At 42.9% G+C, this 27,492-nt stretch overlaps 1 protein-coding gene across 1 annotated transcript; it reads left to right on the top strand.

The window, feature by feature from the left end:
* The first annotated feature begins 6,837 nt into the window (after window positions 1-6,837).
* On the top strand, window positions 6,838-27,377 carry LOC131885775 (phenoloxidase-activating factor 2-like). The gene is made up of 9 exons (XM_059233935.1): window positions 6,838-7,555; window positions 16,699-16,780; window positions 18,266-18,550; window positions 19,111-19,285; window positions 19,365-19,462; window positions 19,927-20,122; window positions 20,929-21,115; window positions 22,880-23,031; window positions 26,227-27,377. The coding sequence occupies exons 3-9, from the start codon at window positions 18,288-18,290 to the stop codon at window positions 26,494-26,496; spliced, it is 1,341 nt and encodes a 446-aa protein (XP_059089918.1). The 5' UTR covers window positions 6,838-7,555; window positions 16,699-16,780; window positions 18,266-18,287; the 3' UTR covers window positions 26,497-27,377.
* The last annotated feature ends 115 nt before the right edge of the window (window positions 27,378-27,492 follow it).

Genomic DNA, 27,492 nt, shown 5'->3' with positions numbered 1-27,492 from the left:
GTTTTTGAAAATTTTAGGTTTTTATAATGTTTTCAGGTATGTAAATTTTTTGTATGGGCTAGAATACCATAAAGCAATATGATTAAAGTTGTTCCCTTTCATTTTTTGAGATAAATAAATGCCGAAATGTGTTTGAGAATTTCTCTGGAAGCTTGATAAGGCTTTTTGAACCCTGTGGGGAAGAAGGAAAGATTTGGTAGTATATTTCCTTCATTGGAATATACAGTGTATTTAACATATCACCCATCAGCTTCTCACTTCTCTGTGTTCATCGTGGTAATGGTGTTCATAGATTCATGACCGCGCAGTATTTGCCTATTTTCTGCATTATTATATGTAGCAATGGGTACAAAACCTGCTGTGAATCATTTTTTGTTCCTATCATTGCTATCTTATGAGGAATCCATTGTGCATGATGATGCCTCTGGTCATCTTCTAACTGGTTTGGGAATGTTGATGTAAATTTCAACACTTTATGGCCATACAAATCTCAAGAGCACGTGCAGTCAGTCCGAGGTAGATGCTACAGTGGACGTGATAGTTGAGGAACGGTGTGGTCTGTAAACGTCGATGAACCCAAACTTGAAGCTGATTGAGGGCCTGCTTGCTACGTAGTAGCTCTGCGTAATATGACAAAGCTTAAGATATACTAAGGAGCCATTTCCATTGATCTTTGTGCAAAAATGGAAGTTATTCAAATTGAATTTGTATCAATGAAAAAGTGCTTCAAATTTTATAAGGAATGTAGCCTGCATCAGAATCAGAACAAATTTAGTATTGAAAAGCTACAAGCAAGAGCACAATGTAACCGAAATCAGGTGCCCAACTTTTATGTTCAGTAATGAGTGGTAATGGGAGAATAGACAAACTTCTGTTTTAATTAGAGGCTAGGGACTATTCTTCACCTTATTTTTCTTTGTTAAGGAATAATATAAATACCTCATTATTTTGGCTTGATTATTTTTCAGGGTTCTCTTTCGGTGCTATGAACTAAATCGACCTTAGCATTCATATGATTTGGGCTGTTCAAGATCCAAAACATAACCATATTCATGGTCTTTCATTTCAAACAAGGAAAACAATCAAGCGTAATCAATCATGGGGATGCATCTCTTTGTCTGAAAATAATGATCAATAATATGGATGCAACATCTTTCTTCACTCCCCAAATAATGGCCGTCTCGTGATTATTTATTTCTGTTGTCATTATCATGACAGGGCCGTGATAGGCATTACAGAATCACCAGCAGAATGAAAAGCTCAAACAAAACGTTGACAAATTGACATTGAATCTACCAATATGGGCCGGTTCTTTTTCTCGTATCTCCTCATCGTTCGATCGATGTTAAGACGAACCTGGTCAAGACATGTAGTAAGTTAATGCCTTCACATTTTCAAGGATTGAACATGTCGTCAAGCCAACGGTTCAAGCCTTCATCCTCAAATGGGTTTTGAGAAGTCCTCAAAGAAATTGATTACGTCCAATTTACTACAATGCCATCTCAGCCCTGAGATCGATTTAGCACATTGAATTCAGCAAAGAATAAACCAGACACTGGTTTGAATGCAAGCTAGGAAGAGTCCGTAGAAGATATCACGCTACGGAAGACTGTTTGGTTGTTGGCGTGGATGGATCCTTGGCCCATTTCTAGAATTCACCATTATTGCTTTTTGATATGTTCGCATGCTTGTTGAGGTCATGAACGAACGTCTCTTCCTCGTCTCTGTTTTCGTCGTCGTTGCCGTCATCTTATTCTCCGAAATCATTGGCTTCGATCTTGAATTGCTGCATGTAATGTACCTTGTGCATATGTATGCATGGACGGATGGATGGATGGATGGACAGTATGTGCAATGTACCTATGTATGTTTGAACAATTCCGCTTGGATTAGGATAAGCGACTCGGATCAAGTTTGGGGATAACCAAGGATAGATGGGTCGGAACACTCGATTACATTTCAGTGTGGTGTGGTGTGTTGCTCCCACCCACGACCAACACCCAAGTTATTGATCTCCTCTTCGAGGATTGATCTGGCCCCGACTGGATGAATGGAGAATACGCATCAACTGCCAATCCCATCGTCCCTCACTCCTCCCTGCTCTTCTTCCATTTGCACATTTGTCCATCCCTCCATTGGGTTGCTTCGACACAGCAGTTCGACGTCAATTGAAAGGTGATTCCGCGGCCTGATCATGTACCACGTAATGATGCCAAAAAGTCAGTGTACGAGAATTTGCATCCATGGGTTTTGACGTCACCCCGATGAGCCCAGGTGGTAGGTGAAGGACCTGGTGGTGGTGTCAAGAAGGGGGAGGACATCAACAATAACGTCGGCCCTCAAAATCTAACCATTGATTGATCCGAGTGCATAAAGAGCTTGGATCTCTCCTTCTCTCGGCACACGGCAAGTCTCGTTGGATGGCTTGGTTTATCATCACATTTCCTGGTGGAGCGAGCCCATATGAAGGTAGCGCCAAATTCTAACGCCATATCAGGTGTGAAGAGAGAAGATGGATAAATCAATAATATCTTTACAAATTTATCACTCACAGGCGCTTTAGGTTGCGTTGAGGAATGCTGTTGTCGAAATGAACACCACTCCCACTGAATGCCAGAGGACCCTTCTCATTTATTGTTGGTGATGGTACCATCAATGAATGAATGGGTCGTCGGACAAATACCTCCCTCGGCTCTTGTCAGACTAAAACTAGAATTCATGTTAAACATTAAACATCCTGCTGTGAATGAGCAGGTCGGGATGTGAATGAATAACAATAAACAATACCGCTACCACCATTGATGATCGTTCATTTCTGGAATAAATATTGAAATCGGTCGGGGTCTCATTTCATTCCAATTCTGGAAATGCTCTTTCAACGGCTCTGATGTGTATGCGCTCGTAAGTAAGTCTGCTATCAGGTATATGTGTGTGTATGTATGTGTTTGAATGTGAGTGTAATGGAGTAGAGGTTGGGCCCAACACTCTTTATCCATAACTTTTATGAGCGATCCTCACCTTAGGACTTCCGCGATGTGAGGACAGATTCGACTAATCAGCTGCAGAAACAAACTGGCTTTTTTTTCTCCTCAAATATGAATTTATGGGCTGGGCGCATCATCTTGTCCTAGGGTTTTTGGTCAGGCCAAACTGGGATGATAACTACGAAACGGGCAGATCCTAATTGCTCACCTCGTTTCAGTTCCCAAGCCGTGGACAAATTGGGACGAACCTTTTAAGTAAGGGTCCGACACTGACCACGTTATAAAAACACTCCGTGCTCAATCACATCCTTCAGTCTTTGAACCTTGGCTGTACTTTCGAGAGACGCCCGCCCACCCACAGAATGTGAATGTGGTATTGTATCAGGCTGAAACCAACACGAGGACAGGAAAATGTCAAGACAATCAATTCGAATGAAACTAGGAAGTCAACGCCGAGTTTTGGCTATTGTCATACAATACATTGTTTTTGTCATATTAATAGATAAACGTTCAAAATTTGGGAATCTTTTCAGACTGAACATTTACGCCTTCCTTAACACTTGCCATCACTGAAAAAAAAAACTCTCTTATCATTAGCATTACTGGTTATTTCATTCCCGTTTATACTTGACAAGGCATTACGGGTCTAAGAATAGCTATTTTTAAACCTTACTTCTTACTGAGAATCATAATCATACATATGTACGTACAGTATGTTGGAAGATAGTTTGCCGATCGAAAGAGTTGCATTTTGGAAGTCAAGCGAGATCGAAGCACGTGCGAATCGTACGTTATCATCATCAATTCATCACTCACTGCTACTCGGTCACTCTTAGCGTTGAGCTCCAGCGTGTGCATAATGTCACAAGGTCCCTGGCAAAACACCTGTCAATATGCATCTTTTTGGATTTCTTTCGGGTGATATTTTCCTCATTTTGGGGGAAGAGGGGCATCAACGAAACTGGAGTTTCTATCGAGCACTAGGACATGTAGGTGGAAACCTTGGGTTGTCAGTCCACAATGACGTGTGGGAAACTACGAAGGGCTATTGTTACTTGAAAAGAATTACATACGAGCACTTGGAACTAAAGTTTTCCTTTTCTTTGTTGCCAAAGATGCTATAGATAGATTCCATGTTTCAGGAAGTGATTTGTCGTTTTGAGTTCATTTATATTACAAATTCGATTCTCTCTTGAAAATTCAGCTTTTGTACGCTTAATATCGCTAGCCCGAACAACCAATTCCCCAGGGATACCTACTATATATGAGGGTGTAAAAGATAATCCAACCCAAGTTCAGACAGAGCCTTGGCAATTACCATCGCAATTTTGGGGTCGGTCAGTTCATCATGTCCCTTCTTATTGTATAACAACGTCCAATGGGAAACACCCCCTGACCTCTGGCTTCGACCAACACTGCCAACTCCTCAAAGACATGGTCATCCTTTTGAGAAGCCACTCTGACCGTTGTCTGGGATGGGCACCATTCCCGATCCTTGAGGCACTCCTTGAAGCACTCAATGAGCTCACCTCCATCAACGAAATTCCTTGGTGCAATGTGCATATTAGGTAAGTATGCGTATTAATGATTGTATTGTTTTTTTTTATGGAGATCTTGACGCTCACGTTGGCTGACATTAATGAGTTCGTTGTGTGAAAAATTGACGACTATCAGTCCGTATGATCTTCTATTGTTCATGAGCTCCACATTTTTGAGGCTATGTCTAAACTCATGTCGAAAGGTACGTAGAAAAGCAAGATTATTCTTAAAACGAATCTAGTTATTAGACAAACAACGTCTCCGTGACCCGCCAATCACAAAGAACTATTGGGATCAAAGGCCAACTATATATGATCTGTTTTAAAGTTCAATGATCTTTATGACAAAGGACTGTTCGAAGCGATCAAGTTTTCATAAAGCTGAAGAGCTTACGCATCATACACGGAGGGGAGGGGGGGAGGGAGGAAGGGTTATGAGGTCTCTCTCTAGCCATAGCAATTCATTCGAGATTCCAGATGGTTTCAGCCAGGTTCAGTTAACATTCATTGAGATCTATCAGAGAGATTCATTAAGATTCATTCCTATTCCCACCCCTGCTTGTCTGAATCATTGTAAGGACAAGATTTTTCAATATATTGATACTTTTTTTTGTCAAGCAAAGATTATAGAGAGGTGAAAGAAAATAGTATGAAAAGTTCTCGAGAAAATTCCTCTACCAGTACATGGAGACAAGGCATTGTAAATGTTGCACCAAATAGAATGTCATAAAAAAACCGTCGAAATGGTACTTAACAGCCGGAAGGAAATGAATTAGCAAACTAGAAAAAAGACAATGTGACTTAATGCAGCATTGATCTAAAGAAAACGTTTGAAAACTGTGAGGCATTGCTCTTTTACAAATGAAAATCAGCTTACGAATCTTGGAGAGTGTGTTGACATGCGATCTGGTATACGAAACCATCGTTCGGTTATCTTTTTTTCCATTATCTACAGCCATTTCTTCCCTTTGTTAAAGCCAATCCTTCAGATGTTTGAGTCTGGTTTAAAATGAAGGTTCTTTTTTATTGTTACAGACTCATTGGAATTTCAATATATTTAAAGAGCCTTCTGCGGGCACATTTGAGTGTATCGACAATTATGCAACGTTTCTTAATTTGCTCAGCATTCATTGGGCACTATGTATCAGGGATTCAATATCTTGCTTTTGAGGTCTGCCAAGATGTCCTGACCTCTGGCATTGGTCACACATTCATGATGAATGATGAACCTATTTATGTGTAAAGTTCTAGTTGAATTCATTACTGAACTAGATGTACCTAATTATGAAACGCCCTGTACAGTAGTTCATGTTCTCATTAGGTTTCGCATTCTGAGATCAACCGCAAGAAAGGTGGGGGTGGGTCAAGGCTATTTATAACATCCTTGTGGTGGGTGTACTAGATCCGTGTAACCCTTAATCGACCATAAAGGAGAAAAAAAAGGTTCCTCACATCACATTATTGTTTATGCTGTGTCGTGCCTGTGAACAAAATAGGATTGAAAGAAATGACCAATCTGTTGTATCACGATAAAAACTTGGCAGACAGTTAGATTTAAGATTGATGATAATTCGTTATTTTTCTGCGCAACTAAACTAAAGTTCAATATCAAACATTTGATCTACGTGTACAATATTATTCATTTTGGCTGTCTCAAATTTGTGAATTGCTCATTCCTGTTCAATGCTGGTCTTTATTTCCAATTCCGTTTTGCATGCACTCGCGTATTTGTATGAGCCTTCACCAAAGCACACGAAAGGAAAACTCAAAAACTCAACCGATCATGCTGGTCAGGTCCAAGCATCAGTGTGCATGATGCTTGGTGAGTGTGTGTCTCTTTTGAACTTTGTTCGCTTGTGATTGAGCTAGCTTGAATGTGTACGAGTATATGTGTGTACCACGAGCGAATCCAGACGGATAGAAATACGACGAGTGTTCATATTGAGGGTTGGTTGAGCTTTGATCATGAGCGGCGATAGCGAAATCCTGAATTGATGAAAGTTTGACGAGAGCAAGGATTTCAGAGATTTGGTGGCAATCAAATTAAGATCCTCGGGTCTTCTTGGACGCCTTGAAGCTCCGCGCACTATTGACACGATGAACGAGAATCAACTCGTAAAGTGGGCCTTCATGCCTCGAGTGGTCGGAGGTAGAAGTGCTTTGTCCCCGACAATTCGAATCACCACCATCGCCATCGCTGCCAACGCTGTCGCACTAGTGTGTCTCGTGCTCGATCCCCTGCTCCTCCTGCTCCTCCTGCTCCTCCTGCTCCTCCTCTTCTTCAGGAGCGGCATTGGATGGTGCCTTGGTCGCGCTTGCATGTCGGGGAGCTTTGGAGAACAGAAGATCTCCAGCCACCGGGACGGCCTCCATCGCCAGCGTGATATTCAGCAGGATACGGCATACCGCAGGGTAAGAATACCACGTGCGTGCCTATTGCGACCCGTCCCTCCTCGGCGAAGAAGTCAGGATATGAATGAGGCCTACAAGTGTATGAGGGTATCTATCTATCGTTCGTTCGTTCGTTCGTTCAAGTAGTGGTGGACCAACCAGTAGTTGGGATTGAGCAACTAAGCCATCGAGGGCGCCCAAACATCGAGTAGTCGAAGAAAAGATCAACATCATCGGGAAGACGAGGGTAATCTCGCATTACTTCAAGTTCGGGCGAGCCTAGAGAATTGCCAAAACCACCAACCAGCAGATCCTCTTGGCGTAAGAAAGGTACTTGAACGACGACAAGCTCGGCCGAGAGAGCGAGAAGAGCCACCACGAGGACGGGCAGAATTCAAAGTCAAATCTCCTCACGAAAACACAACACACACACACACATGCAAATCAAGTCTTGTGAGCTCCTTGGATCGAGACACATCCCAATCAAACGTACTCGGTGATGGAACAATATTGAACACGAGACCAACGACGAGTTCGCTCAACAAATAGTGATTTATACGAGTCAGAGGTGAAATTGGTGGTTATTTTTCAACGCTGGAAGGGCTCCTGCAACTCTGGGATTATCGACCACAAATTTCGAAGGTAAGACCTTAGGCGCCTCCATTGAATTTGATCTGGACATTCTTTCCCGAGTGCCTTCAAACTGGATTAGACCATCTCACCGAAAACGAGAACTAGAATCGAGTCTTGACGGTCAAAGGGATCAGACCGATTGGATGTGTTTACATGTAAGCAGGTGACTATCGCCGCACAAACGAAAGGGAAAAGTATTTTCCCTGGGATCGATTGGTCGACTGAATAGTAAATACCCCAAAAAGCTAAACTGTCGCTCCTAAGAGAATGAGCCACCAAGGCCTACTGCCCATGTGTGTGTATGAACTAGCTTTCAACAAATTCCACTCTCTCTCACTCACCAAATTGATTGAGACGGAACAAACTAATCGAGACAAAAATTAGGCCTACGTACGTACATGTGTATTCTCCCTTTCTCTGTCAGTTAGCTCTTTTAGTTGATCGGCAGGACACTTGGTAGTAACGTGTGAGCAGTTTTGAATTTTCAGCCTCGGGGCATCTCGAGATGGTCGTAGCGCAGTTGGTTAACGCGCTACCGAGCTATGCTCGGGTTCATAGGTTCAATCCTAGGTCTCCCCGCCCACCCCCACCCTCCGCCTTTCATGGATCATCACGCCTCGAATGGCGTACCTGGAAACCCGAACGGGACAAGACCACAATGCATATTAATATTGTATCCTGATCCAATGAGAAATGATCTCGCAATAAAGATTTTTAGAGATTTTGGACACATTCTGGCTGGTTGGTTGGGTACTTGGGAAAAAACGAGTTGAAGAAGGATGACTCGGGAGTGAGGGGAAAACACCATAATTTGAATGCCTCTTTGGCATCTCAAGTATGTGACTTATGACGGCACCCCATCACCGTCAAATCCCCAAACTGGTCAACACTGACGTTCAGCGGTACCTACTATCACTATGGGCAGTAGTACTTGAGCGTCCCAATGGATCTTCCGAATTTAACGACCACTTTAAAAGATTACTTGAAGTATTCCTCCTTGACGGATTGTCAATCATTTGACAAGTGCCCCTGACCCGGCAGGAAATGGCCACGATCACAGTCATCCTTTGGATGCTGTCTTAACTGATTAATGCCCATGTTATTATCATCATCATCATCACCCCCACCAATATCATTATTATTATTATTATTATTGTCATCATTGTTATTGTTACTTTCATAACTATTGTTATTGTTGTTGTTTTCAATCAGCCGGTAATTGAAATCCTTCATCATCCTCATCCTATTAATGATCATCTTGATGAGTCCACGGTGTGAAAATGCATGAAGCAAGCAGAAGTGGCAAGGTTAGAAAACCCATTGCCCTTTGAGCCCCTCGCTCAACAGACAAGGCATAATTCATGGTAATGGCAGGTAAAAAAAGTGCCAATAATCCGCTGCAGCAGTGGCAAGGCTAATTTAGCACCATCATTCATGCAACAACTCTTGGAAGTTGACGTCATCATGGCGTAATTCATGAGCATTTCTGCCCAGCAACCCGATGCTTCTGTGTACAACATTGCACGTATGCACGAGTTGTGCCCATTGCGAATGACCCACCATCAGTAATGATGATGGAAAAATTCATTCCCAGGAGACGACAGCGTTGATGTATGTGTGTACAATATGTAGGGTAGGTATCTATTCAAACAATTTGTGGGAGGTTAAGAGAGAGAGAGAGAGAGAGAGAGAGAGAGAGAGAGACGAAGAGACCGGAATAGTGGTGAGAATGGATGGATGGATGGATGGATGGTGCTTTGTCGGAGGGAGGCTACGTCACTCTTGGTGGATGGAGACGAGAAAGACTCAGGAATGTGAGTCTACATGCCATCAAGCTCTTCAGCGTGGATGGACGTCTGTTCTTGGTGGTTTTAGCTGGTGAAGGTCACATTCCAAATCAATTACTCTTGTCAGTCGGTAGCCGCCGACCTCAGCTGCATCTCTCACCTACCCTATGTAGGGGCAAGACGTATTGTGCTTACTCCTAACCCCAACGACGTAACAATACTACGTATTTATTAGTACCAAGATATGCCGATTTGAAAATCTACGACTTACCTCGGGGATCTCAACGAAGACTTGCTTGTTTATTCATCATTCTTAAATCAGAAATCGTGAGCCAATCCAGGGTTGATGATCATTTAGACAAGATCCACTAGACAATTGCGAATTAGATTCGTTTGGGATTGGAATTCCAGAAGCAATGGGGGGAACGAAAAGGTTGTTCGTGTAATAGATGTTGGCATGGTGCCTTAAGCCAAAGTGACAGTTTGCTCACGGGATTGCCAAAACTAGTGTGCGTACCATCACTTTCAAGGCTACCACTCAAGGCCCTTGGGTTTGTTTAGTATGCATATTCGTGCGAGAAAAATTCAGAAATCGGGACGAAGACCATTTTACCCGGCCATGCTGCATTGGAGAATGATAAGATGAGTTGCAACTCCATTGAATGCAAGTGAATCTTTTGTGTCGCTCCAGCTTTTTCTGAGACTGAAATCAAAGGACACTCTATCTCGAACGCTCCTCTCAGTTGACCATTGCTTGGAGACTAATGCGTTCGATTCACCATTGAGCAGGCACGAAACTCAATGTGATATTCACCCGCGTGAAAGACATCTGTTTTGTCCTCAGCATTGTAACATAAGAGCTCTCAACAAACCAGGCCATGATGGATGATATCAATTGCTGATTTTTATCCATTGGTGGCTGAACTTTGAAAGCATCATAGCTTATACCGGTAGACACTCGATGCGTTTTAAGCAGTGTATTTTGGTCTAAAATAACTGTCTTTGTGGCGTCGAAATGTCATCACGAGATTTATCCATCAAAAGTAAACTAATGCCACCAAAATCCCAGTACTAACTTTGATTCGACCAGTTCTTAAGAGATAACCAAGAAACAAGCCAGCGTTTGCTCGTTCCATATTCTGACAAGTGGGTAACATTGTAGCAGGTACTATACTTACGAACATCCAGTACAATCTTTAACGGATGGCCATCTCTCTGTCATTCTTTCACACACTCACATAAGAAGTTGAATGTATGGCTTAGAATCAAGATGCGAACCTCTACGCATTTAGTATTCTCAAAGAACAATCTACCACTTCCTCGTTTTTTTAAATCTTTCAATGCTGCCTTGAATAGTTGTTACGTAGTTGTGGGTACGTTGGTTGGTACACATACCAACTGACGAAGACAAGATAACTGACCTCCACTAAGATTCCGCGATCCATGGATGGACGGATGGACGGATGGATCTATAGATAAATGGATTGGTCGATCAAGAGTATCTAATCTGAGTAAGTTTATACGAGCTCCAATCAGATTTGTTCATGATCTCTGCGAAGACCATTCATTACAATATTGGCAGCATTTTCTCCGAACTCATTAGGTGAAAGCAATTCTCGTTTTCCTCACGGAAAATTTACATAATCACAAGAGCGGAGGTCAATTCTACACCTAGATAAGGAGGAGGAGGAGGAGGAGGAGGAGGAAGAGGAGGAAGAGGAGGAGGAGGAGGAGGCCTAAGAGGACCTGAGAAGGCCTGAAGAAGGAGAGGAAGGAGAAAGATGAATGAATGAATTCTCGCCTGAGAAGTCAGGTTAGAGTATGCAATGGGTTTTCTGATCTTCCCATTCCCAGCAGATTACTTGTTACCTCACACCTGAAGCAGCACGTACTGTGGTTCGCTGGTTCATTCATTCATTCATTCTTTGGTGAAAAATCATCCAGACTTACATTGAATCAAATAAGCCCTGAAATATTGGACTCGGATGATCAGCAGATAGTAATATGATCGAGTTGTAGCACCTTCAAAAGTGTGTTCTAGGCAGATATTGCTCATTTGAAACGAAAATTGAACTTATCTTTTTCTTCCTGGAAATATACCTATTTTCTCGATTGGTCTGTGTCGTCAGTCTAGGTCCATCGAATAGTTGACTCGTTCATGCCGTAATTACAATAAATGCCGAAAAGACTGGCTTGCCACTTCCCGTTTATTCTGGTTCCATTTCCATGAGTGACCCTCATCCATTCCATGCCCGGATCATGGAGCATCAGACACATTGCTGCAAGTCCAACAACGGAAGGCATTGTGTTGACGCTTTCTGCTAATTCCAAGAGACCAACGAAGGCCTGCGCTTGCAAGAAAAGATCATATATGAGAGAAGAAAGACATGACGACCAAAGCGTGGCTTCACGGCTATCCATGTGGATCACTCGCTTCAGTGCAACCAACTAGCCAGCCAACCAACCAACCAACCAACCTACCTACCTACCTGCCTATCTGCAACAACTGGAATCCCATTATACTACCAAATCAGCATTTTTGCCAATCATACCTCGACAATTGAAATTTTACCGATTGCCTCGCGTTCCTTGGAATTCGAGTGACGGACAACAATGCCATTCAAGAGAGCTCGAGTGTGAAAATCCAAGATCGTGTCAGACATCGAGCAGCTTCCTTCTCATTGTTTACGACACTATTCCCAAAAGACATGAATGGGGGGGGAGGCCTTCTTGAAAAGTGTTTCCACTCAAACAATTCAGTTGCACTCCAGTAAATCCTTCTCATTAAAAGATTTCCACTCGATTTGTATCGATTGCGTAGGTCTGCTGAAGGTGGATGGTATACGATCTACGCTGAATACTAGTATTTTACGGTATGTACACTAAATGGCCCGATGATTCAACGATGTTTTAATGGTGCGGGAAATGGTTTGAGGAGGTCTGTTTATTATTAGACGGGAGAATTGATGAGCAGAAGTGATTGTTAGTCTAAGGCATGGAACAGTTGGATCCGATTCTCGCAAACACAGACCTGTGGTAATAGCGATTTGAAGCTTCTGTTTTGAATGAGCTCGTACTTGAGAAGAGAGGGCCATTTGAAATAGGCCTGTGGGATGTATAGTTGCAAATGCAATCCAATAATTGGTCTCCCCGATGACATGTTTTAATTGAGGATGAAATGAATTTCAACCTGTGTTTCCTGTTTCCCTTCTTACGAAACCCTGCCCTTGAACTCGTCCTTTCAACAGAGTAGGCAAGCAAGAGAGACGCTGGGCCTAAGATGAGGCACTTCTCTACTGAACATTCATCCATCTATCCAACCAACCAACCAACCAAGCATCCAACGAGCTGACTAAACTAACTTACCAACCACAGTGCATAATACATTTTGCTCGGTCGGGATGCATGTTCTTCGTCGTGTAGTAAACTTGTTGGGGAACTTCCTGCCATTAAAGAGCCGTAGTTGGGGCAACCAGTTTGCCCGCCCTATCTTTGACGTTTCAATCTGATCCAGTTGGCTTGTTCCACGTCTCGTTTCTTCTCTTCTCTTTTTGCATCACATTCCTTCGCCATTCTGATACTAGTACAAAATGCATTATTGTCTGTCTGTCTCAACGAAACTGATGTACTGATGAGTCTACTTTCTGTAGCTGCAGCTATTGTATGTACAATACTGTACATATGTATGTAGTGTGGCAGTAAAAATAGGTATGACACTCTAGTTTGTTTGGTTTCAGTAGTCTTTCGTCGTTCAGAGGTAGAAGCGTACGTACTAGAACTACCACAAATTCTCTTGGCAGGTTGTAATTAGCAAAGGGTCTAAATGCTGTTGTTCTCGTTTTCCCAGGGCATCTACGTACCATGACGCAATCTCTCTGACTTGAGATGCACTCTCAGTGATCATGATGCATTGCAAAAAACATCACTGATCACTTCGCTTCTCAATTTTGCGACCGCTTTGCGAACGATTCGAGGGTTATGAAATGGTTCCTGTTACTTTTGAGAAGAAAACCATCTCTGGAAACATTCCTTCCCATTTTCCCACGGGGATATTAACCACAGATCTTTAATCAGTTGATGAACTGCTGTCACTTCGAGGTCTTTGTAGCTAAACAAGTAAGTCTTCATTGAAATGACTCAAGGTCTCTCAATTCCTGTCTACGTACATAACAGACATAACAGAAAAGAAGCCTCTTGTGCTTGGCCAATGGCGCCCTATTAATTGAAAAAAGGAGCCCAGTTATTGACTCTCGTTTACCTTTGTCTCGAACTCTTTCAAGGATTGACCTGACTAATTTCAAACAATGGGCCACCTATCGTCGAAATCTCTCTCAGACCAATAATCAGGAGGTCCTTGAATGACTGGAAATTCGATTCTGCTTGGGACTTTTTTCCACTGGCCACTGTCACAACCAATCAGGTCTGTTGGACACGAATGCCTAGGTATTGGCTACCCAGAAGAGAGCATGATTTCGTCTTGATTCGAGCCAATCTGACAAAGAACTCCCTTTGAAATTCTGAGCCACCTAGAATTTCCATCTGCAGTCATTGGCCCTGACCCTGAATTGGTTTCTAAACATTCAAAGCCCGCGGGAGTCGCTCTCATTAGCAAGGCAAAAAACAGAATCTGAAGATGTGAAGGTTAACTAGTTCGTACAATTATTCATTACTACATGGACGACTGTAGTTTACAACGACTCACAAATCATCTTCGCGTAGCTGCTAAATGCGGCTGAACAACAAATGAAAAAGCAATATTGTTAAGGTTCAACGCAAAATGATGACCTCACTACAGAGGACAGATTTGTGTTAACAATAGGCTAAAATACATTTGAAAATTATCGCTTCAATTCCACAAGGTGCATCTGCACGCATTGCGTATTAGCTTCCTTTCCTTCTTTTCCGCTTAGAGGGATTGCCACAGAAATGTACGCATTCCTCGCGTCATCATTGTCACCCGAGTTCCATTCTTTGTCCACGTGTCAACAGTCGTTGTGAACTTACCGCACCATCATTAGATAGTGGTAAAAGTATTAAAAGGTGTTAGCACATACCACGAATGATCAAGTTAGTTGGTGGAGCAAGATATGTTTAACTGAACGAGACTTTGCATACATGTCTAGTTTGCATTCGTTTGAACATCTTACAACAATGTTGAGCTTCAACTAATTTCTCCGGTTCGCTTGGTTTGGGACTTTCGACCACCTGTGATTCAAACCCTTTTTTATCCGCGATCGATTCAAGAATGAATGAAAGAACAAAAGTACATACAAACGACAAATACACCGACAATTTAGATATGTGACATGAAGATTTTTCATATGCTTTCACTCCCATGAAACAAGATTCTGGCCCTTTATTAAACCAGTTGGTGGCCAAACCCGTTTCTTTTGGCACAACGTTTGTGCTTCTTATTTGTTACTTTGTTATTTTTGTAGATCTCAGACAGAGAAGTCCAAGATGAGTCAGAAGCAGCATTAGAATTGAAATGTGTTTTCGCGGAATTGAGATAGCATTCATAAAGTGTTATAACAAATGTTGCACCGTACACTTGTAACCTTGTAACAAGTATACAAGTGCCCAATCTTGATTTTTTTTCGATTCGTTTGGCAAGCAAGGAGAGCCCAAAATGGCTGGTTACATCATGGAGAAGTCAAATGCATCGAAATGTTCACAGAAGACACAGACATCAACGCTCCAGAGCATCATGAGCTCATGAACTTTTTTGAACAAGGCAGAGATCGACAAATTATTGTGCATTAGGCCGTCAGTTGGTAGACTAACCACATGTACTACATAGAAGTTGTCATTTAGTTACATGGTTCTTCAAACTATATAGTAGCTTATACCTGTGTAGTTCTTGAAATTCTTCCAAAGTGAATCAAGGAATAGGTCACGTTGATGCAGGATTCCATACTAATAAAAGGATCTCCAACCGAAATACACTACAAACAGTCTTTTCATGCAATGGTTCCTTGGTGCTCGAAGGCACCACCGACATCAACGCATCTGAATATCCAATGGCTGCTGTAACGATGACGATAATGCTTGCTAATGAGAGCAGTAACGATGATAATGATAGTACTTGAACAATACTGTGCTCACCTATGAGGCAAGGAAAATTTTAGGATTCACGCTCATAACAAAGCGCTTACACCCCTCCGACCAGAATTCATCGTCGTTCCATGGCCAAAGAAGACTTGCTCGAGAAAAATCCACCTGGGCTCCTTAACCTCTACCACTTCCACATTAGTGCTCCATGCTACTAGTCTCCATTGCCGACAACCGGCAACCTACCATTGACCTTGTCAATTTAGGGTAGATTTACCTTCTAACTCTTTCCATCGCGTAATTTAGACTACGTACACTACACAACTACAATCCAGTAGGTGTACGAGTACGTACGAGAATGCACTACAACAGACGACGATTACTGTTGGTACTAATAGAAGTTTCTGAGTGAGGGCTGCTACCAAGTGATGGCTGACTTGGATTGGGTTGTCTGATAATGTTTCGGGCTCCGACTTGGAATTGAGGATAAAGAGATGAAGATAAATGAAGAAAAGCGGAAGAGCAAAAGGAAACTCGATTCCTTCGCGGATCATAGACGGACGGAAGGAAATTTGAAGGCAAGTAGGAAATTCATCAATTGCAGCATAGTGCAATTGAGATCACCGAGCTGAGGGTCGATGGGTGAATGTTTGGCAAGCCATGCTCCTCTGGGGGTTCTGTGTTCCAGTCGGGGCGTTGCTTAGCCCTGTTTGGCCCTGGAAACTCTGACGGCTTTGATTTGATCATTTATGACGACTGCTACTCCCTCATTTTACGCTTCTTTTGCGCCGAGTATTTTCCAAGCTTTATTGATCGACTACAAAAAGTTTAAAGTCACGATGACCTCAACCAAAGATTGATTTTCGAACGATGTGGCAAGCGCCTTATCCAAAACTGCTGCTGCGCAATTCCACGTGCTAAGGGTCTGCATCTTTCGGCGGCCTATCAAATAGGCAAGGTGAGACTGAAAATCAAAATTTCAAGCTGAAAATGGAATTTCAACCAATGCAAGTCTACCGAATGTGTTGTGATGTTGTCTTGTGCAGCGTGAAAGGCGATTCATTTTTCAAGGCGACCACGCACGCTGTCAAGATCATATCTCGGTTGGCTAGCGTCATGAACGAGAGAATGAAATTGCACACTTTTCGCGAACTCTCAATGGGGTTTCTATCAATGAGCAATTCGGACAAGCTTGGATGATGGCAGGGAAAAAAAGAAAAAAGAAATGCCTCACCTATGTAGCTTCCGGCATCAAATTCTTTTCCCAATCGGCATGACGATGACTTCATAAAAGTTGACCTTGGTTTGTTTCAGGTCAGGCCTATTACTTCCCGAGGACATGATGATCTTAAAACCAAGCTTTTGATCTCAATCTGACCAATAAAAATCAATCCAGGTAAGCCACGCTCGCTGATACAGTGCTTACGTACGCAGAGTGTTTAGTTGTGTTTCCACGGGTAGGTACGCAGTTACGGACAGTATATGGCCGACCGAAACACCGTTGCTCCTTGGGGCCCCCTTGGGTAGAGCAACTACGTAGATTTAGGTGGAACGCGTTATGACATGCATTTGTGAGGAGGGTACTTAAAGTAAGTGAAGTGATATGGCGATTTTTGTTCTCCAACCCAATTCCCAGGGTTGTTCCATTGAGACAGACTCACAAGGCAGCCCGTCCTTATAATACATGGGCTGTACATACGTAGATGTATGCAGGCACTAGTGTTGTCTTGTCATGTTTGGGTCATTTAAGGTCATTCTGATCTCATCAAGGAGGAATGAGGAGTCATCAGATATGTTCAAGCTGTGGAAGGTTCATTCATAACCGCCATTTCAATGCTGCCTCCCATCCGGCATGTGAGACACTTGATGATCCGTCGATAGTTCCTTGGCGCCAAATTGAAATCCGCACTGAGTTACACTATACGGTCCTGATGATATTATGTGGGAATTTATGCTCGACAGGAACTCCCGTGTTGTCTGATCATGATTAAATCAATTCAATTCATCCTCTAGAATGAGGATGAACACTAAGAGTGGCAACAACAACAGCGATAACGAAAAACGTTGATGGAAAGAAGTGTAGACATCCAAGATGGATGATAATCATGATCATCTTCGTCGTAGCCAAGATGACTTGGAAAAGTCCTAGCATTTATGCTCATCTCAGAAAATCTTTAATCAATGTCGATGTCATGTGATCCTCATCTACACCAAGTTACACAAAAGAGGATGAGGAGGATCCTTGGTCGGGTTAACTCTTGGCAGAACGTTTACGCATAGATGAATGGGAGAGGAGCTTTGGAGGCGTGATCACTGTTTAGGTTCATCTTATCACGGTCATAGTGAGTGGTGGCACATGCAAAATCAGAGCCATCTCTTTGTTTTTTCTATCGGGCTTTGTTTCTGCTGGCATCTTTGAAAACACCTAGTGAATGAGCTCATAGATTCGAATGTCATTCAAGAATTCATACGAATTCAACGGAAAGCAACAAGAAGGGGGGGGANGGGGGGGGGTGCTTGATTATCTAACGAATTGAATAATGCCAAGATTTGGCGACAAGAACACAAAATGTCTTGCAAATTTTGCTAAAGGAAAAAAACAACACCTCCTTTGTTGAAATGTGATCTAAAGTACAGATGTTCAGGGTATTTGCCATTACATAAAAGGGGAATTATCGAGGAAAGTTCGACTCACGGATCTTAGTAAAGATCGAATTATCCGATTAGGGTCTGTCGTTTGTTCGCTCATGGCCAAAACAATTTCAATGGGAAGTGATTAAGATGTCCCTCCGTTTGAGTCTGAAGGCTAAAGGAAGGATCAAAGGGATTGAAGGGGGATCCTTCAATTGAATCTGACGTTTTCCATTCTCTCGCTTTCCAGATGTTTAGGTGGACGAAAGACGATGGATAGCACAGCTTTTGTGTCATCATCCCTTGTGACTTCCTCTCGATCATCAACGTCTTTAATGTCATGCTCATCTTGGAACCACGTGTCTCGTCCTAAAGGCTGGTCATTGACGTTAATGTCTTTGGTTGGGATCTCGGTGATTGGTTTCCTCGTGAGTCTCACTTCAGCTCAAGACATCCTCAGTGAAAACAACTTCATCGCTGACCATGACCATGACTTTGGATGTGGATGCATGGAATACTGGAGTTGCATAACACGGTAATCAGCTCTTCCTCACGATCTCGGCCACTCGGCAATTACGACCACCTTAACAATTATTATCGTTACCATCATCAATGTTATGACTGTCGAAAAATAGCCTACCAATGGCACCCTCATTATTATAGTTGCTATTACTAATATCACGATGGTCGTTGTACGAATGTTGTTATTGTTTTGATCTTGTCACAGGCCATTACTAACCTCCCCCAAGTCAACCATGTTCTGGTGGGTGAAGTTGGCAAATAACAAAAACTACTTTCGCATAAGCGAGCGGGTGTTTGTATGTGTGTATGAGTGAATGTGAGTACATACCATCTATGTATGTGCCGTGATACGTAAGTCGCACGCACGTTCGTTGGGAAACGTGCACACCAAAATGCCATCGGTTCCGGCTTGTTAGGTCTACTGGTTATGGCTGAAGAAAGGGTAGAAGGTTTCAACTTGATGAAGCACCTTGTTTTTTCACGATTCTCTCAAGTCTGACCCGCTCCCTTGAACGCTTTGAATGATAATCCGAAAGGTGTCCGGTGATGAATAACTCGGTTAGTTTTTTTTAGGGGAGGCAATCCTTATAGTTATTGTGGAATTCACGCCCACGAGGTGTGCTGTTTCGTTCCTCGAAATGCAGAACCCATTGGCATCCTTCCGACTCCGAGTCGAGCCCGTTGCGGAAAAAAGGGTTTTGATGCGGGCCACGAAGGAGAGGCAGACATGGCGGAATGGCCGTGGCATGTAAGTAACCCATGAGTATTGCAGAAAGGTCCAAAGTAGTCAATGTTTGGTCTTTGAAATTATTTCTTCATGATTTTAGGCCGCTATTTTGGAAAAGCCCCAAGACTTGTATGTATGTGGATCTACTCTGTTGGACGAGTCTTGGATCTTGACGGCCGCTCATTGTGTGGATGACTAGTGAGTATATAGTTATAAATTTTGCCCCGTTCAGTACTTCTTGAGCCTACTGCACTTTCGTAGTTTCAAATTAAGAGCAGTGAAGCAGGTCAGTCAATTGACCGAAAGGGAGAACAAAATGTAGGAAAATAACATGTACACCATTTTTGAAGGAGGTTCCGTGACATGAAAGTAAACCTCCGTTGAATTAAAAGGGACTTTTCCTTCTTCAAGCGCTCCTTTGTGTGGACCGTTTGGACACCTCTTCAGAAAATATTTTTCAATTCATTAGTGATCAGCATTTTTGCTACCTAACATCGGTTCATCATAACATTAAGATAATGCAAATTTCCATCATAAGGCTCAAATTTCCCCCTCCCCCATTTTCCCTCTCAGAGGAATAAATCCTTCACCTACAATGTAAAACGTAGATGGAGAGAGGTATCGAAGAACCTTCGTGGGGATTTATTGGACATTTCTTTTAGTTTGCCATTCGTGTCGACAATCGATCAAATCCTGAAGGTTCGCTTGGGCGAATATGACGTGAGTACAACAGCCGAGCCTCTTCGGCACGAAGAATTCAACATCACCAATATTGTCATCCATCCGGGATTTAATAACTCCACTTTGGTGCACGACATTGCTCTGCTCAAATTGGAACGCCCAGCTAAAAGAAAGCAGGTCAGCAAAAATCTCTTTTAACCTTCAGATTATGCTATCGTTAAAAAATGGGACATTAGTTGAAATGAGGATTGATGTTTGGCCAGTTTACGACAAGCTTCAGCTGTGACCATGTCATGAACAAATGACGTACTCACAAGACTTAGTATATGTAAAACTTGGCTTTTTCTGACGAATAAGCTCCCTCAAACCCACAAGCATGGGTTACATGCATACATGTACAGTAGGTAGATTGCCATTAAACACAAGCTAAAGCGGGGCATTTCGTTCAATGGGAAGACTTTTGTTTGCACTCAATCTTGAGGGAACTACTGTTTTGTTCCATGTTCAATATGTGCGGTTCCATAGCAATTGCAATCTTATTAATATGATCCATGTTTTAGCACTTGGCACATCACCTCGCTTAGTAAGTAGGTTCCATGCCAACGTACGTACATAGCTGTGTCGCTCCACACCGCATGGTTTGATCACTCGATAAAGGTCAACTCAACCAATTCGAAGCATATTATACAAAGACATGTGTATACCAGTATAGCAGTATCTCTCTTCCTCTCCGACTTCTTCATGTTATCACATGCATACCAAATGAGATTGGCCAAGATTCGCCAGTGACGTAACATGAGGAAGAAGAAGAAAAAGATGCATATGTACACATAAGCCAAAAACAATCAACTCTTTCATCATTCCATCAGTCTTGCCACTCTAATCTACTTAGTGGTATGCACCCTGTCCTCGAAAGGGAAGTGAGGGTTAAGAGCTCATCAAAAGTCACTCACTCTCCTCGTTTTGTTTGCTTGGCCTTCCAGAACATTGACGTGGTCTGTATGCCCAAGCCCGGCGATTTTGACCATCATGAGAAAGGCGACGAGGCCTCTTCGGCCTCTTTCGCTCGAAATCGAGCCTCGTCATCGCGTCAACATTCTCACCACAGTACCAATGGATCCAGTGGTGAACATCAGTGCTATGTCACCGGATGGGGTCGAAGATCAGAGAGTAAGTACGGTGGTCCAGGAGGGCAGCCTAAGACACCACTACTGTATAGTACATCAACCAGATAGAAGGCCTGAGAACTAGACCCAAAGGAAGTTCACAGCTGCTGGTATTGAGCCAATCTGACCTGCTGATCCAAAGACGGTGATCCAATTAAGGATAGTGTAGTAGGTCAATACCTGCCTGGGGTCACGCCAATCAGAGAGCTACAATTTCAATCATCGCCATTACTGATAACATCTAGTAACAACGACACAGATCACCTCTGTTGATATGAAACATTGTCCCAATGAGGTACGCAATGCATATCTGGCAGTTATCTGTTAAGACTTGATCATACCGCCACCATTAGGATCGGCTGTTGGTTGACTCTTTCTTGGTAGTCAAGTGCAAAGGGCGGCTAAGGTCGTGACAAATATTAGCTTACTTTTGCATATCTTTTCATGTGACACGAAAGGCATACCCCAGCGTTACCTCCGTCCTTACTACACAACAAGTCTTTTCTTTCCTCCTTTCTTCAACAATACGTCGGAGTTGGTAACTAAGGCCTTCATTATGGCTTATTTATGTATAGAGTATAGTTAGTACTATAGCACGATTTGTCAATTGTCAATTGAAAGACTGTGATAATAGGCCCGTAGGAAATCTGACGATCATATTAGATTTTATTACCATTCCTTTTATCATTCATCAGTATCTAACAAAATTTGAATCCTGATTATGTTCTTGTGTGCCGGACACTCGTTTGCACCAGGGTTTCTTTGGCAATTCTCAAATAAATTGATTCCAACGATTGCTCCGATGATCACCTGACGTATTAGGCTTGCAACTCGTCTCTCAAATAAAAGACCGAGAAGCTGGAGTTGAAAAACCTATGAGGACATCTTGGGTGTTCAAATGTTGAATATAGGCACTTGCCAAGACCTGCCTTTGAATGCGTTCTCCAATGGGTGCCTACGAAAACAATGCTCATCGGGAAACCCTATCTTACACTTACTGACAAGGATCGGCCTTTATTACCAAAACCTTCTTTCACGTCTTCTCAAAGAGATTGACTCTTTTATTTACAGAAGTGACTCTGACATCTTTGAGACATTGTATTAGCACCTCCAGGGAACATGTGGTGTCTTTGGCTCATTACAGAGGACGACCGACAACAACAACATCATCAACAACTGGAACGACGACAACAACAACGACGACGACTGACAATGACGACTACCACTCTCTTTCCGTAATTACCTCCTCGACTCAGTCTTGACTAATTCAATCATTCATGGAGTTCATGGTTCAACCCTCTTTTTTTCTATCCCAAACTTCAAAGAACGAATGAGGAAGATTGGCATTGTTCATGACGTAAGATGTCACGTTTTCAAATGTTGAATCAAGTCTGAAGTGTAATTAGAACAAGCTAGCATTTGGGCGTGTTGATGCATGTCAGACGGGTTGTTGTGGCACGTAGAATGGAATCCATTTCAAATCATTGACAAATCCAATCAAATGTAGTAAGTGATAAATACTCTTAAGCCTGAGGACGATCGGGGTAGCATCGGTACATCTAAATGTGCTGACTTGCATTATTGTGCGTCTACGTACTCTAAAAGTTAGATGGTGTTGCTTGATGCACGAGCTTGTCAGCAAGCCATTCCAATGCCGTTCGACGTATCCTGATTTGTCGTCATCTAATTCATCTGGAAGAGCCTATTCGTGACAAGTCGCCGTTGTTCATTGTCATTCTAGTTTTTTTTTCTTTTTTCCATTTTTCAGCGTCAGAACATTCCTTGGTCCTGAAAGAAATCCACGTTCCACTCTGGGATCATGACAATTGTAATGGAGCTCTTCAAGCGCAATTTGGACCTGCTTATCACCTCCCAGATACGGCCGTTTGTGCTGGAGCAGAAGGTCGCGATGCCTGTGATGTGAGTTGCTAAGGTTTATAACTAAAGAAAATCCGTATAGCCTTCTAACGAAGCCAAAGTACTGGCTGGCTAGCTTCCTTCCTAGTCTCCATCGGGTCGATGGGATTCTAATGTTGTGGCTCATGAACGTAGTACATCGTGGCGTTTTCTTTGTAGGAGCATCCATATTTATACATACACACTCACATTGTACGTCATACTATCGTATTTACCATTACCTCGTTGCCGTGGTGGGCAGAGTTGACCCCAAGTTTTCTCTCATTCTCCTGGGCTCCATTATATCTGACACACTCAAAACCAGGGTCACGGACTCACGGAGACAATTAGTTAGAGGACTCTTTAACCACTTATTAGCGTCTCTAAAGTTGGGTTGTCATTGAATAACGAGATGGATGACTGTGCTCTCGCAATAACAAGGCAACAAATAGCAGTCCTAATGTCAAGCGGCATCTTGGTATTTGGCAATTTTGGGTTTGGAGAGGTCCACCACAAGTTGCAATTCATGCAAATATAGAATTGAGCGCCATCAGGAGCCAAGACAAAGAGCAGGCGAAGCCAGCTCACATGTCCTTGTGAAAAGAAGGGTCAAATTGATAATGCATTATGGCTCAGGCATTAGCATTCCATTAGAGCCACTAGACTCCATGAACGGAATCGTTGACGTCAAAAAAACAAAGTAATAGGTTTGTTTGAAGAACGCATTAGCCAAATGTTGTAGTAGATGTGTTCCCCTTCTTTGATTAGGACTCATCATGTTTGTCCATAGAGTTGGAGATGAAGAGTGGTTTGACGTTAAAATCTGGGATAAGGCCAAAAAGAATTGAGTAGTTGATGAACTATCTTACCAGTTTTGTGTTAGTATGACCCTAGCTTCAAAATCCAGGTCCGATTTCTGTACGATCTCGCAATTTCAGGCTAGCGTTGAGTGGAACAGTAAATATTCATAGAAAAGCGGCCAGACATTGCGTCAAAGAAATGTGTCACATTTTGGGTACAAAGGGTTTCCAGTGAATGTACGTGTTCCTTATGGATTATATTAGCCAACATGACGGGTAGACAAACGATGAAACCGTATTTGTGTGTCCATTTATCTCGATTTAGAAGACAAGAGAAGCTGTTTGAAACACAAACTCATTTTTGGCTCCCCCTGAAATGTGGTCCTATATCGTTTCATCCCACCATGGTCTCTTGAAGACTTTAGAGAACTCATCGTGGAACTTTAGCTAGTCCTCCTCATTGTACGTAATGTTCCATTAAACTATGAGCTAGCAAGTTCATACTTGTATCTTTGAACCATCCCCTCATAATGAAGGTCAGTCTTATCTTTCATCTTGCGCATTATCGTGGAACTTTGGCCTTTCGGCAGAATGTAGCCTTTCAACCCTGCCTTAGGCTAAGAATCCTTACGTTAGATAACGGTAAAAAAAGGTGATCCAGCTTTGGCCCCTGCATTAATCTCATGAGTTATAATATGAGATTCCACTGTAGAACGTCAAAGATGTTGATCAATAGCGTCAACGCAAATCAGGTCTGTATTGTATGAAAATAAGTATAAGCCGAAAGAGTATGGTCGGATCGACCTTAACAAATTTTGCAATACACGGACCGTGAATACTTTTTCCAGCCTGTTTTATTCTTCAGGGAGGAACCACAAACAAAGCAAATGTTTGGCTGTCTTTTTCGCTGTCAGGACGTCGTTCAATTTTCAGTGTCACTCATCTCTCACGATAAGTGCACCAAGTCATTTCTTATCGGGCATTTGATGCCGCGGCATAGAGACATCCTGCATTAAATTTAGCTTTACATACATGGAATATCTTCTCCTGCCTCAGTTGAAGTCAACTGGAACTTCAAGGACAGAGAGGGCGATCAAGCGACAAGCCGTCCTCAGACAGAAAGCCCGCCAAAAGAAAAGGACAGACTGATTGTATGTAGACTTTTCTGTAGATAGGCTGGAAAAAGCGAAATGCCAAGAAGCTCAACCCTTCAGACTTTGTCTATGTCTTTGGTTATCAATTGGGGCGAGGCATGTTTCTTGCTTAGGAGCTAGAAACCCATTCCGTTGGATCCATCATTGCTGTTCATTGCTTTGAGTGAAGACTCCTCAGTGGTTATCAATCAGGTTTTGTTCAGTATGATAAGTATCCCATCAACAGAGTACCCGTTACGCGGCGAAAAAAGATGCCCACCCATTCAGGAGGGGCCTTCAAGGCACCATGCTTTGTGGTGCTGCAACGAACTACCTCTTTAGTGACGATTGCATCAATCCTGGCATCTGTCTTAGGCTGAAGCTGGACAACGGCGACTCGTCTGGGCCGCCGACTCTAGATCGCAATGATATCAAATTCAGCTCGTTTGGACCACAGCCATGACCACAACCCACCCATGTACGTGGTACTAAGCCAAAGGCTGGCAAAGCTGTGCAAGTGAGAGAAAGATAAATGGGTGGATGGATAGTGACTTCCGCTGACTCAATGCCTTGCTTAAACAAAGCAATGAGAGTCTATTAGAAAGCAAACAGATGCCCCCTGCGGAACTTCTCCCAAGCTGGAAAAGATAGAGCTGAAGGGCAAAGCGTGTAAGGCATACTGTGTTTTCCATGTCGTCAAGATAGTTTTGATTCAGTTGTTAAAAGAAGTAAGAAGTTAGAAGTGCATCTCATCTCAAGATTGGCCCATTCTTATTGCTCTATCTAGCCAGAGAAGTTTGAGATGATCTCGAGAATAAAGGGATTTTATCATTTGGACGACGAGTTCAGTGCTAAAATGGCAGGGTTTCCTTCCTAAACCAAGTTAAGCTTTCGAGGAAGAAGCTAATTAAAGAATTAAGCTTGCTCGGGGAATGAAAACGGCCAATTTGAGGTAGAACTCGTCGCTGCATTTAGCACAACCACTTTTGCAAGTCCTCCAATTTTTGCCCACTTCAAAGCCATGGCTGTCAAGGGTAAAAGTAGTGGCAAGAAGTTTGAGCACTACTACTGCCACGGAAGTGGCCAACAACAACAGCAACGACAACAACGGCAGTTAATATACCCAACCTTTGGCTAATGGAACAACCAACAGCAACCCCAGAGATTCGGCTTGCACTTTTTACGACTATTTCTTTGGCAAAATTTCACAAGTTTGAACCATTTGAAAATGCAATTTACGGCTTGCGGCTGCACTAAGAGACTGACTGTTTGTTGTTCTTTCGTAGGGCGATGGAGGTGGACCCTTGGTATGCGAAAAGAATGGTCAATGGTACCAAGTGGGCATTGTGTCCTTTGGCATCGGATGTGGTCGCCGGAACGTACCTGGCGTGTACACGCGCGTCTCAGCTTACGAAAATTGGATCGAGGAAACGATCTTGAAAGAAAAGAAGCGAACTGCCACCTCCCGAAGACAAGGGCGACAAAGTCAATTTGGAGGAGGCAACGGAGAACTCCGGCATCTAAGAGCCCGTCGTTTGAGCCCGCTAGCTCGATGAATGGACAGCACACCACGAAATAAGACTTATGCCCATCTCCGTCCACTTCCGCCTTCTTCCATGTGTGTGGGGGGTTAATCTTGGGAAATGTGCGTGCACCTGCTGAATTCTACCCTTCTCTCTCTCTGTCTCTCTTTCCCTCTCTCTCTCCCTTGGTGCTGGGTTGTTCCAAAAATTGGGATCGCTGGACTGATTACTTAAACCGAAATACGTGTCACGGGACGTGATTTCCCGTCGATGGAGCGTGTTCCATGAGTGCAGACGTGCTACTACACACTTTATTGTGTGAGGGAAGCGGACCAATCAAGCAGGAGAGAGAGACCAATACCATAATCAACAATAAAGGCATTTTATGTACTGTACTTTCTATTGGTCGCGACTGCCGGATTATTCTCTGTACTATTCCATATGATCTGATCGAATGTCCCGTACCTGTTGAAGAGAATACCACAAAGCCAGTTTCTTGAGGAGGAAACTTTTGGAGTGAACGTGTTTTGAATCCTGCGAACTGAGAATTCCCTGAATTGACTGAGGACCGAAATCCTACATCCTATCTTTTCCACACAATGAGGTGGGCTCGCTCCACAATTGGAGACGAGTTACGGCGGCCATCCAATTCCAAAACAAGTCAAACCTTCGTTTGTTTGAGACTAACGAGTTCGCAGAAATGACGCGCAAATCGGGTCTCCGTGGCAAGCTACTATTCATTCATACTTACACATGATGTATACATAGGTTATTACTATTACTACCACTAATGATTCTGCTATTGTAATGAGAGGCAAACCAGAACTACAATGACCATTGCTTTCTCCCTTCCTACATTCCTACCACAGTACTTCGACAATCATTGTGAGCAAATAAAGCCTTGCATGAACTGATGTGATCGATGAGCTCAATTCACCTTCAGGTGTTCATTTACGTACAGTAATCGGGGACGTAGCCCGACGTTATGAGAGTGGACCTGACTTGAGACGCACTTCTAAAGATTAACTT

Source organism: Tigriopus californicus, chromosome 1 (assembly GCF_007210705.1).
Source record: "Tigriopus californicus strain San Diego chromosome 1, Tcal_SD_v2.1, whole genome shotgun sequence".
NCBI lineage: Eukaryota > Metazoa > Arthropoda > Copepoda > Harpacticoida > Harpacticidae > Tigriopus > Tigriopus californicus.
The sequence above is the reverse complement of the archived record's forward strand: the minus strand, read 5'-3'. Positions and strand labels throughout refer to the sequence as shown.

Coding starts and splice junctions, on each gene's coding strand:
- LOC131885775 (XM_059233935.1), top strand. CDS start 18,288: ATGGATAGCACAGCTTTTGTGTCATCATCCCTTGTGACTTCCTCTCGA. Junction 18,551..19,110: donor TACTGGAGTTGCATAACACG/GTAATCAGCTCT, acceptor AGTTTTTTTTAG/GGGAGGCAATCCTTATAGTT. Junction 19,286..19,364: donor TGGCGGAATGGCCGTGGCAT/GTAAGTAACCCA, acceptor TCATGATTTTAG/GCCGCTATTTTGGAAAAGCC.